The 13446-nt window shown below is 38.2% G+C and overlaps 1 protein-coding gene across 1 annotated transcript in view; it reads left to right on the top strand.

Annotated features, from left to right (window-relative positions):
- Positions 1–13446, top strand: part of IQSEC1 (IQ motif and Sec7 domain ArfGEF 1) — a 327515-nt gene that overhangs the window by 165254 nt on the left and 148815 nt on the right. The window contains 1 exon segment of the mRNA XM_032212302.1: positions 6256–6300. Within this exon segment, the coding sequence (XP_032068193.1) occupies positions 6256–6300 (45 nt within the window).

The following is a 13446-nucleotide window of genomic DNA, read 5'->3' as shown; positions in this document are numbered from 1 at the left end:
GGGTGGGTTCCTGCCAGTTCTAACCTCTTCTATAGAAGAGGTTCCACAAATCTACAGTGCCATTTAGAACCGGTTCAGCTCCCTCCCTCTGCCCATCCACACATCATCAAGATGAAGAGAGAGAGGAGGAATTCTGGGAGTCGAAGTCCACAAGTCTTAAAGCTGTCAAGTTTGAACACCCCTGGGGTTTTTTTCTAAAGGGTTAGGGGTGCAAGGGTCTTGTAACTTCAATGCCAGACTTCCTGAGCCAACATGACTGGAGGAGGAATTCTGGGAGTTGAAGTCCACAAGTCTTAAAGCTGCCAAGTTTGAACACCACTGGAGTTTTTTTTATAAAGGGTTAGGGGTGTAAGGGTCTTGTAACTTGACAGCTTTAAGACTTGCGCACTTCAAATGCCAGAGTTTCTGAGCCAACATTTTGGTTGCTAAGCAAGTACGTTGTTAAGTGAGTTCCACCACATTTTACAAGTTGGCTACGCCCACTCAGTCACATGGCTTGCAAGCCACTCCCACACAGTCATATGGCCAGCAAGCCAGTCCCACCTGGTCACATGGCCAGCAAGCCACTCCCACAAAGCAGGCCTACAGAAGAGGTTCTAAAAATTTGAAACCCACCATTGGTGAGGTACCAACATTTAATACTATAAGGAGCCCCAGACGGCCCCTGAGTGAAGGAGTAGAACATCTGCCAGTTTGAACTAAGGTAATAGAATGTGTGGACATGATGGCTCAGTGGCTAAGACGCTGAGCTTGTTGATCAAAAAGGTCGGCAGTTCAGTGGTTCGAATCCCTAGTGCCGTGTGACAGAGTAAGCTCCCGTTACTTGCCTCAGCTTCTGCCAACCTAGCTGTTCGAAAGCATGTAAAAATGCAAGTAGAAAAATAAGTACCATGTTGGTGGGAAGGTAACAGCATTCCATGTGCCTTTGGCATTTAGTCATGCCAGCTACATGACCACAGAATTGTCATCAGACAGTGCTGGTTCTTTGGCTTAGAAATGGAGATGAACTGCCCTCTAGGGAATGACTAGCATGTATGTGCGAGGGGAACCTTTACCTTCAAGGAAATGTGAGGCAACTGGTAGTTGGAACAAAGTTCTTTTCAGATGGGGAGGGAGAGTAGAATGTCTAACTCCTTAGCATCAGAGCGTGTTAATATAAGGCAACTGGCAGTTGGAACAGAGTTCTTTTTAGATGGGGAGGGGGAGTAGAATCCCTTAGCATCAGAGCTTGTTAATTATTGTATAAGAAATATTAATGTTCTGATGGTCATTTTGAAAAATCCTTTCTTAGCGAGCACCTACAAGCCAAGAGCAACATATGTGTCAGATTTCAAGTTGTAGGCTTTACAGTTCTGGAGATTTTGTGATGAGTGTGCGGCATTAGACTTTTATATACATAGATTTTATATGTTATATTGCAGACAAGACTTATCTGCAAGTAAACTAAGTTCATTATTTTCAATTCCCAGATCTCAAGTTAACAAAGAATCGCAAGATCATCATTATTAGTTCCTCCTGGGTCATAGTGAAAGCAAACAAAAAGAAGTAAAAATACTTGAGCTTGTATTTAAAATGACATATTTTTTTTGTCATTTATTTGACATTTATAGGCCGCCCTTTTCCCTGAGGGGACTCAGGGCGGCTTACAATTAATAGGAAGGGAGTGCAAGACAAAACACAAGGAAAAAAAATGTGAATAAAAAAATAAACCAGTAAAACACAACATTCATTCAGCATTCGGGTGGGGCGAGGTTAGAGTCTTATCCCCAGGCCTGACGGGATAGCCAGATCTTGAGGGCTGTGCGGAAGGTCTGGACGGTGGTGAGGGTGCGAATCTCCACGGGGAGATCGTTCCAAAGCGTCGGAGCTGCAACCGAGAAGGCTCTCCTCCGCGTAGTCGCCAGTCGGCACTGACTGGCGGATGGAATTCGGAGGAGGCCTACTCTATGCGATCTGATGGGACGAAGGGAGGTAATTGGCAGAAGGCGGACATGCTTTGTTTGTTAGGTACAAGATATTTTGGAATACTTTTTTCCTAAAATAGAAATATTTTGCAGACTTTGAACTGCTATGAATTTAAAAATATAGTCCCCCTTTTTGGCAAATCAGAAAAATAACACAATACTTAAGTTTTGTTAGGGTTTTTAAAATTAATTTCCAGAGTTAGGATAAAATCTTTAATTGTTACTGCATTATTACACAGAATAACAGAGTTGGAAGGGATTTCAAAGTTTTCTAGTCCAACCCTCTTTTAAGCAGAAGACCCTATAATATTCCAGACAAATGGCTGTCGAATCTCTTCTTAAAAGCGTCCACTAATTAATTAATCTCACTGTCAGGAATTTCTCCTTAGTTCTAGGTTGGATCTTTAATAAGCTTCCATCCATTAATTTTTGTTCTGCCCTTAGATGCTTTGGCGAATAGGATGACCCCTTTCCCCCACTTCTTTGTGACAACCCCTCCAATATTGGAAAACTGTTATCATGTCACCCCTAGTCAGAGGTGGGTTTTTTCCAGTTCACCTTGGATTGGGCGAACCGGTAGTGGTGGCACCATCTGCCTGGACACTTCTGTTCATGCGCAAAACCGTTGTGCCCACGCACACACATGAGAAAAACCAATAGTAAAATAAATTGAAACCCACCACTCCCCCTAGTCCTTCTCTTCGTAAGACTAAACATATCCAGTTCTATTTAGTTATCCATTTAGTTCAGAATTGTTCAATCTTGGTTCATTCATTGTTTTTTAGAATTGAAATTACACTAGAGCTATTACGTTAAATGTTGTTAGGAAATGAAATAAGCTTTTGGAGATGAGATGGGGGTATGTGTTTAATTGAAAATTCAATTGAAGTAGCAACCTGGCTGAGGGAGGACTCTTTTGCCTTTAAGTCAAAGCTTATTTCTTTTCCCTTCTGGTCCTATAATTGTTTCCCAAGCTAGGGGCATTCTCGAGTCTTACCTGCAAAGCAGGATCAGGGAAGCAAGAATCACACTTGTCCTTCTACATCAAAACAGCTTTCTTGAAAGCTTTTGATTTTCCTTTTCCCAGACTGTTTGTGTGACCGACACCGAATCCATTTCCTTGATAAGCCTGTAACAATCTTTCCCATCTGCTGATTGTTTGTGTCTAGGGACTTCCTTCACTCTCAACCTCAGTGCAATCTGTCATAGGCATACTGTATTAATTGACTTTTATGGTAGACATACTTGTTCTTTTTTAGAAAGAGGTTTAATTTCTCTCATTTTAAAAGGGTGCTATTTCCAAATACAGAGAGGGAGGGAGGGAGAGAGAATACCAAAAATCAAAAGAACCAGAACTGACTAGTTGGAAATTGTTCGTTTGTGATGTGGCTTTTTGTACAAGTTGATTCTCATACTGATGTAGGCTCCATTGCTCCATTAGGGAAAATATGCATGCTGGATTGGATATTTATTTCTATTTTATGTATAATTTACATTTTAAGTCCAACCGACTGGTTGATGACTCTAGGCAATGTACAAAATTAAAAACAGACATAAAATAATATGTATCAACAGAAAAGGAAGATAGCTGTCCTGGCCAAAGAGAGAACCAGTGAATACCAGGCACATGTAATTTTTTACTTATGACTGGTTGCCTAGTGACCATTCAAAGTTACAGCAGGCTGCCCAACTATTTATGAGCTAGTTATGATTTCCTCTCCCCATCACGTGAGTACATTTTGGCAGTCAGCAACTGGCTCGCATTTACAGCTGTTTGCAACATCCCACAATCACATAACCACAATTTATGGCATTTTTACTGAAAACCAGTATTTATTTTGTTTTTTTGGCAAAAACAGTCTGTAGCAAACAATGGGTTTTGCTTAATAACCAAAGTGTTTACTTAATGACCATGGATTGGCTTAATGACTATGGTCATTCACTTAGTGACCACTACAAGAAAAGTTTGTAAAATCAGGTCCATCATGTGGGTGACCCCCTTTGTGACTGACATAATTTATGACCATAATGCCCTATGACAGTTGTAAGTCAAGTTCTACCTGTAATCATAATTTGCACATTGTAATAATTGTCTCTCCCAAATAAGAAACAGCTTTCATTTTCACTTTCCAATTATTTTAAATATTAGAAGATTTGAGAAGTTTTATCTTTTAACTCTTGTCTCTGTATTGCTACTCTGGCCTTTGGTTCTTTTAGCATAGGGGTGTCAAACTGGCAGCCCGTCGGCCAGATGCGCATAGGCCACACGCACCCCAGCTCCACAAATAGAAGAATATGATACATCGTGTTATATCAATGTAACATGAGTTTGACACCCATGTTTTAGCACTTCAGAAAAACTTTAAGTAGTATCACACACCAAACTGTGTAGACCTTGTTATGTAGTTGTCCCCAAAGAAACTCGGAGGTCTACTGACGGATCAGAAATTTTTGGACTTCTGTTGAGTTGAAAGTTATAGGAAGGTAGATTTTCTATTTTAAAACATGTTTTCTTTTTTCATTATTTTACTAGTCTATAAAATAGAGTTCGACTTTCAGCCTGAAAGCCTGAAAGCCTAAGTCCATCCTTAGCCGTTAAAGTGGATGACCATCCAATATATTACAGTGCAGTCTACATTCACATAATTGGGGTTGTGAGGGATACAAAAGGAAGGATGCACATTATCTACAATGTTGAAAAAGGCAAGACATAAACCTGTTCACTTGTGCATTTGATTAAAAACTTATTTGAATCAGATTATTTTTTCATGCTACTTTAATGTCATTGGGATTAAAATTTAGATGTAAATGTAAATGCTGAATTTACTTTCAAGACAATCTGTACTGTTTAGAGGGATAGAGTGATATCATTGGACAATCAATTCTGGGAACGTTGTCATTGAATTTGAAAAGTGAATTTGAAGGAACAACTAAGGAAAGATGATTTCATCCTCAAAAAAATACAACTGTTCACTACCAGTAGTTTTCAGATGAGATGGTATGAATATTTATCCTAATTTAAACTATTTATGAAAACAACTTGTAAATGTGTGAACATGTGAGTAGGTGCATTTAAACAAAATCTGTAAACTGTGGTATATTTATATGCATCTGCATGAGAGCATTTGACAGCTGCTTGCATGATCACAATGTTATGATCATCTTACCAGAGAGAGTTAGCTAAATTATGTGCTCCTAGTTCAGGTCCAGTCTTTCCACTGAACCATGCAAAACAGATTTCCCCTTCTAAACTAAAATGAAATACCAGGCTTTAAAGCAGCTGATCTATAAAGATCCATCTGTTCCTATGGTGAAAGGAAAGATAATTGTATTTTTAACCATTTAATAGAGATGTCAAGAGAGGAGAAGATAGATATAAGTTAATGCAATGTTTTAGTAACGTATCAATAAAAAGAATGATTCTAAAACACTTGGTTTATGTATATAAGGCTTCTTCCCAGAAATCACCATATGATTAGAGTTGGTACATGTAAAATTATAGATTTAATAAAAACCTTCATATTTACCATTATAGCAAAGGCATAATCTGTAACTCTAATATACATACATACAGACATACATACACACACACACACAAACGTGTATACATGTAGGGCATGCTAAATCTGTGATAGTGAACCTATGGCACACAAGCTGTTGCCCAATTTAGCTCCACTGTGCATGCGCAGTGATATCTTCCCCCCAGCCAGGTGGTCCTCGGGTCTCTGCCATGCATGTGTGGAGACACATGTGGGGGAGGTCGCTTGTGCATGCACAGGGGGCAGGGTTCATGTGGGGGTGTTGCACACACATGTGCAGGGGGGACAAGCACACATTGCATTTTGGTGCTTTGGGCAAGCGTGCACGCTTTGGGTATTCAGTCGGCAAAAGGTCACTGTGCTAGGTGGTTCTACTGAAATTACATACTTTTGAAAATTTGGGGAGCAATATGTAAACTAAGAGAGATATGCTAGTTATCAGTAAAATAGAGTATAAAAAATATAGCAATAACGCAGGTATAAATTTGTATGTCATTACAGAATGACAGTGTAGATTCACTAATTATAAATACTTCAGATTTCAAATATTTATAAAAATAATGTTAAACTAATACTCTTTGTCTTCTTTTTATATGGCAGTTAAAGCTTTTATTTAAAAAATACATTTAATATTTTAAAATATATTTTACAATATATAGATTATTAGATGTATGATTTGTGTAAGAATTGTTTTCATAAGTTTATCTAATACTATATGTTTAATATTCTTCTGTTTTTTACAACTATCTTAGGACTTCATTGGAAACAAGAAAGAACCTTTCAACTGATCCACGCAGGTAAAATATATTGAATATTTTTTTAAAAAAGGTGGAGTAGTAGAATTAATTTTAATAATCATGAACATCATGCAAGTTCAATATAATATTGACAATTAATTTCACTGCCATCAGCACAAATAAAACCAAGTTTACAGTGCTATCTCTTAGTGCATTATGGAGAGTAATTCTGTAGAAGAGGATATAGGATACTATGGACTCTAATGAGAAAGTCAGTGGACAGTTACAAATCTGAAAAATTAAGGCAGCTTTTTACCACTGCAGCATTCTTTGTGATCCTAAGAAATGATTGAAATGTACTGTAGTAGATTGTCCAATAGGCAAGGAATCTCCCGACAAATAATTTACAGACTCTTATTACAAATACTGTATTTTTGGAGTATAAGACGCATATTTACCCCCCAAAAAAGAGAGTGAAAATTTGTGTGCATCTTATACATTGAATGTATACACCCCCACCAGAGGCCAAAAATGCAAGGCATGGAGGCAGAAATGGCCTGTGGCAATCCCTGCAGCCTAGAACAGCTGGTTGGGGGTTTTCCGGCAATCCAATCCACCCACCAATCAGCTGTGCTGAATCAGGCTGCAATAAATGCTGAAGGTGACCTGGCTGGTCAGATTTTGCAGCAGCAATCACATTCAGAAAGCACAGTAACTGATTCAGCAGGATAAATAATAAATAGTAAATAATCGCACAAACTGATTACAAAGCTAGACATGACTGAGTTGCTAAATTAATCCACTGGTCATTTTAAAAAAAATATGATTTACCTGTATCCAAAAAGTCATGGGAACATAAAGTGGAAAAGGTTATCGAAAATGAGAAGGTGAAGATCCTGTGGGACTTTGGAATACAAACGGATCGTCATTTGGAGCACAACACGCCAGATATCACGGTTGTTGAGGGCCGGAGTGTACAGTTTATTGATATTGCTGTTCCTGGAGATACCAGAGTCGAAGAAAAATAACTAGAAAAAATAATGAAATATCGCGACCTGGCCATCGAAACTACATGGCTATGGATGAAGCATGCAACAGTGATACCCATTGTCATTGGGGCACTTGGCACCATGTCCAAGAATTTTACAAGATACATCAACAAATTGCAGCTTCCTGCAATAATACCAGCAGAACTGCAAAAAACTGTGCTATTCAGAACATCTTATATTTTAAGAAGATACTTGGTTGATACCTAGGATCTGGCAGCAAACCATATCAACCATTAGTACCAATCACTGGTATTTGTAATGCATTTTTGAATGTTCAGTTTCTGAGTTTCATGTATAATGAATAAAGTAAATAATAATAATAACAACAACAACAATATACAATACATTACCAAAAGCAGGTTTTATAAGCAAAACACAAGCAGTTTCACTTTCAGTTCTCATCTAAGCCAGGCTCCTTTCTGTCTCCTTGTTGCTCATACAGCAAATTTCAGAGTCCAAATAGCCCTCATTGGCTGACTTAGTTGCTATGCCTATTTATTGGCTGACCTTGTTGCCATGTGTCAGCTGAATACCATGGATGCAGATAGGCAGAGGCAGAATTTTTCTTCTTATTATTTTCATCGCCCAAAATTAAGGTGCGTCTTATACTCCAGAGCATCTTACACTCTGAATAATATGGTAACTCCTGCAGTAGGAAATTCAACTTAGAAAAGAAGGTGCTTCTCAGACAACATTAAAAATAGCCTTTAAAATAAGAACAATAAAATAATAATTTAATAAAATTCTATTTGAAGAATGTTCTGTAGAAGCTATGTTTCACAAAATCAAACAAATTAGCAGGCAATATGTTTAAAATGGTACACATTATTGCAAAGTATGCTGGAGAAATCAATTGGAACACAGTATATTTCAATAGAATCTATTGAAGTGGTTTGTCATTGAGACAAATAATCTCATGGGCTTCATTTTCTGCAACTAAAGGAGGGGAGGAGAAAGATTGTGTTTGACAGTCTTAGAAGGGGGTCTGTGTGCAATCATTGTCAATAAAAACCCATCATCCATTGATCCACTAAATAGCTTCTTTTTGTCCAAGCAAATGGCCTTCCTTCATTTAAAATATACTTGTCACTGTATTTATCTTTTTAAGTCTTTTGCTAGATTTAGTGTCCCATTGCAGCCGGTATGCAGTCTGTCACACTATGCTCCTAATAGTCAAGACTATTTTTGGCATAACAAACTTTTTTCACCTATCTATATGAAAAACAGGAAATGAATCAGTTGCCTTTTGAAATGCTAACATTCCGCCAGATGCTTATGCTGCATTTTGAATTTACTGATTACATAACTACAGGTTGTCCTCAACTTATCATTATTCATATAGTGAATATTTGAAGTTACAATGGCACTAGAAAAAATTACTTACGATCAGTCCTTGCACTTACAACCATTGCAGCATCCCCAGGGTCACATGATCAGAATTTCAGTGCTTGGCAACTGGCATGTATTTACAAAGGGTGCAAAGTGCTGGGATCATATAATCACTCTTTGTGACCTTCCCAGATGACTTCTAGCAGGTAAATGGGATTTTACCAGCCAGATTCGCCTAATAACTGGATGATACACTTAATGGTTGCAGTGAATTGCTTAACCACAACTGCAAAAAAGTTAATAAAATTGGGTGTGACTCACTTAAAAATCGCCTTGCTCAGCAATAGAAATTCTGGCTCCAATAGTAGTTGTAAGTTGATTATGACCTGTACAATTAGCTTTTGTAGCTACCAATGAGGTACAATGTATGCATGAATAATAAATACATATTTGAAGAAGAAAATAATGAATTTTTAAAATTGTGAATGTTTCCAGATGTAAAACAACATTTCCTACATCCTTTTTTTTAGCTCTAATTTAGTTCAGTATAGTTCAGTGCTTTTGAATACTGCTTTATCCATCTGGAGTCTAGCGAAAATCGGGTTTTACTAACTGCCAGTTTTGGGTTTTTTTGTTTTTAAAAAAAACATATTTCTTTGTGGTAAAGAGAACATTATTGAATTGGAAGAACTTGCTTTGAATCTTTGGTCTATAAACTGACCGAAATGAATTTATATTTGTGATTAATGGGTGTCTCATAAAAGAGCAAACTCAGTTTCCTGTGTTCATACGCAAACTTTTAACACTAAATCTTGCTGTTAGATTTATATTCATTCCTTTGCCCTATGGATGGTACAGCGATGTGGTTAAACCATGTATTTGAAATGGACCTTTTTCTAATCAGATACTCTCTAAGCCAGGGGTGGCCAAACCACCGGCTGCAGCCCACTACCAGATCTTAAGATGTTTGGAACCGGATCATGGAAGTGGCAGCCTAGTGTGCATGCATGTGCATTCCCACTTGCATAAGCAGTAGGTAAGCACATGTGCACGGGCTCCATTTGCATGACCGATGGGTGTGCATGCCCATTTGTGCATGCACAAATAGAGCTTCATGCACATGTAAGCTTGCCTGCTTCTTGCACAGAACCATGCCTTGTACAACCCCCACCACGACACCAGTCCATAAAGCTGGAAATGTTGTGCAACTCTGACCTGAAACAATCTAGATTCTTCTTCTTTCAGTGTCTCTCAGCAAGCCAATTGTATTTTCTTCACTCTCTTCTTATGTTTTCAACCAACCATTCATGCCACCTAACAGAATAATTGCTCAATCAGAACAATCACATTTAGAGTGTTGTGAATCTTTTCTCAGAACTTATCCCTAGTTCTTCCATTGTCACTAGAGCATGCAATTACTAGCATTCTACAGATTTCTATATTCATACTCATATACAACAACCTAGATAATACCAGTTCATATTTTTTGATAAATATTTCAGTTATTCCATGAATAATTAACCCTACATTATCCTTCCTGATGGTTCTACACCACAAAATAAGACAACCTTCATTCAGATCTTTTACCTATTTTTGTTTCAATTCATTCATTATTTTTGCTTTTTATCATTTATTCCTCTTACATTGAAAGCCACAGTCTTCTATATTATGTTTTGAACCCATAGATCACAGGTGTCAAACTCGCGGCATCACATTGCCATCGCATGATGTTTTGTGACATTTTTTCCCTTTGAAGACCTAGGGTGGGCACGGCCTGCACATGATGCATCCAGCCCGCAGGCCACCATTTGACATCCCTGCCATAGATAATAAAGGTAAAAGTTCCCCTTCCACATATGTGTTAGACGTTCCTGACTCTAGGGGGCAGTGCTCATCTCCCTTTCAAAGCCAAAGACCCAGCGCTGTCCGAAGATGTCTCCGTGGTCTTGTGGCTGGCATGACTAAACACTGAAGGTGCATGGAATGCTGTTACCTTCTCACCAAAGGTGGTCCCTATTTTTTCTACTTGCATTTTTACATGCTTTCAAACTGTTGGGTTGGCAGAAGCTGGGGCAAGTAATGGGAGCTCACTTGGTTACATGGCACTAGTGATTTGAACTGCCGACTTTTCTGATCGACAAGCTCAGCGTCTTAGTCACTGAGCCACCGCGTCCCTGAAGAAAGATAATAGGCAAGGCTTAATTGGCTAGTTCAGTGAATGAAAGTGGGGATTGCATAATGAAATTTGAGGTGGCTTCAGCAGAATAACTATAATTAATCCAGATCTGTTTATGTTTATTAATAAAAAAAATTGAAGGAATTGGAGGTGAGCATAGGTACCATTATTCTGTCTTCTGCTTTCCCCTCAATCTACCTATTAGAGCTTATGGTAAATTAAAATGAGTGGAATCCATACTACCCAAGAGAAGTTACATCATCATGCACTAAACTACTTTGTGATGCCCAAATGGGCGTTTTCAGTTTTGCTCCATTAAAACTTGTTCAATCCAAATTTCTAAGACTGGACTTTCAACTCCCCAAATATCTCTTTAATGTACTCTGAGATTGCAGACAGACCTCATTAAGTAGAGACTAGAGTGTGGGTGACCATGTTCAACTATTGACTCAAACTATCCTTTTTCCCCTTGGCTTTGACCCATTAACTATGAGGGATTTTCAGTCCACATGGAACAAGGCAATGTAACTAAAATATCAACTTTGGGTTCTCTCCAGACCTTCTACTCAGCATTGGATATGATCAGGCCAAAGCACTCAATAATCAATGTGTAGTAGACATTGAGTGCCAGTTGGATCTAATTAGGTCCACAACCTTTATTGCCCATGAATCCAGCAGGCACTCTGCCTCTTCTGTGACATATGTAAATAACCTTGAGGTATCTAACCATCTGGCATGATGTCAAGCCCTCCTCTCAGTTGTCCTTGAAGCTTATGCAGGAGAATCCCGTATGCAAAGCAACAATGCCCTTGTAAAATTTGGACACTCAGAAACAATGTACACATACACATCCAATGCCTGTATTACCAAGACATTCATAGTAATGTTCTGACCTAGGCTTCCCAAGAGCATTAAGCAAACTCCTTGTCCCAACAAAAATCCCTTTTATTAATTTGCTATGAATTCTGCTCATTCACATCCATCAAAGTCTTTCAAGAGAGGATTTATAGTCACAAACTTTATCTGGCTTGGAGAGCTGACAGACCAATATCTGCAAAACTTAGCAAAGAGTCTTGGGGAGTCACGAACCAATTAAGCAAACTAATTGTCTCCTGCAAACTCCACTCCCCTTTCGCTCCTCTTTTATTTCCTCTAGGAGGGGCCATTCATCACCTACCTGTGGCCTTACTCCCAAGTCAACCCCTGTTCTTTACTTTTCCTTCATCTGGCAACTCTGCACATACACACACTGGGAACAGGCTCCAGCTGTTCGTCTGCATCAATGATGTCTGACGCTGAAGGCAGCTGATAATTGGCTTACAGCTCTGGCTGGCCACAAGAAGTAGCTTCCTATCACCATTACTGCATAAATACCCAGAGTGCATAAATTTTTACACCTCCTTGCTGCTTGAAGGTACTGATTCTAAAACATCGTATAATGTTGCCAGGTTTTGTGGAACAGCACTTAAAATCCATCAGATTGATGACCTGTGCTATAAATTAATCTTAATGAGCATTTTATTTGTTAATTAATTAGTGCTTTATATGTGATAGATTTGCTTTAAAAATTCCCATTTATTTGTCTAACACTCCTAGTTTTAGTGATATATAGATTAAAATATGTGAGTTACCAGAAAGTAGAAAGTTGGCAAAGTTAAAACTTCCTACCCTTGTATGATGCCTTTAATTTAGATAAAGTCAATTGTAGAGAGTTGTTCTTTATAATACATTGTTTTGGGAGAAGCCCTGTTTTATAAAACGTACAGTGTTTCTCGGGATTGCCTATTTTTAACCACAAAATTATTCCTAAATTTGCAATTCCAGTCTCACAATGGGTGATGCTTTAAACTCCAAATTTTAAGTCCAGTTTTCACCTCAGGCAGACATTGAATTTTCAATTCATCTTCCATTGTTCAGATTCTGTCTGCCTCTTTTGCTGCACAGGCTGTTACCTTTGATTTCAACTTGAGAGCTGTATTTACTCTCTAAAGTTTTAAGGCAATTGTCTGACTTGTGCCTTTTTTTCTCCACAGCTAGTACAACTGAATAAAACTATATTTTTAACAAGGAACTTTGGACCGCCAAAAATGCTCTCTATCCTGACATCATCTGTTAGAGTGTGCTTGTTACCCATAGAATTGAGAATTGGCCAAGAATATCTGCAGATTTCTTAACCAGTGCCAGATCAAGTGAACACATACTTTGAATCTGGCCTATTTCAGTATGCAGAATAAAAGGCTGATGCTTTCCCCTGTAAAACAGCATACTTCATACTTTATGCCCTCGATAAACTTTATTTTAACACCAGATAAATCCTTGTAGTCCAATCCTGATTCCCTATTTCCCTTGTGTGGTTTCTGCACATAATTCAGTTGCCATTTTGGCTTCTTCACACCCCATTTTCTCAGAACAACTATAACAGGCATTTACACTCAGAATAAATTACCTGGAGTCACCTTATGTGGGAGATAAGTGCCATAAGAATGTAATAAATAAACATAAAATAAATACATATCAAACCTTCCTTAAGAAGACTTGCAAGTCTTTCTTGACATTTGACTAGCTGGATGATTGGGGGTATTTAAAGCTACCTATATTCATTGTGATTTTATTTTGGAATACATGTGAAGAATTACTTCATTGTGTTTGATA

The sequence above is a fragment of the Thamnophis elegans genome, chromosome 2 (genome assembly GCF_009769535.1).
Source record: "Thamnophis elegans isolate rThaEle1 chromosome 2, rThaEle1.pri, whole genome shotgun sequence".
Lineage (NCBI taxonomy): Eukaryota > Metazoa > Chordata > Lepidosauria > Squamata > Colubridae > Thamnophis > Thamnophis elegans.
The sequence above is the reverse complement of the archived record's forward strand: the minus strand, read 5'-3'. Positions and strand labels throughout refer to the sequence as shown.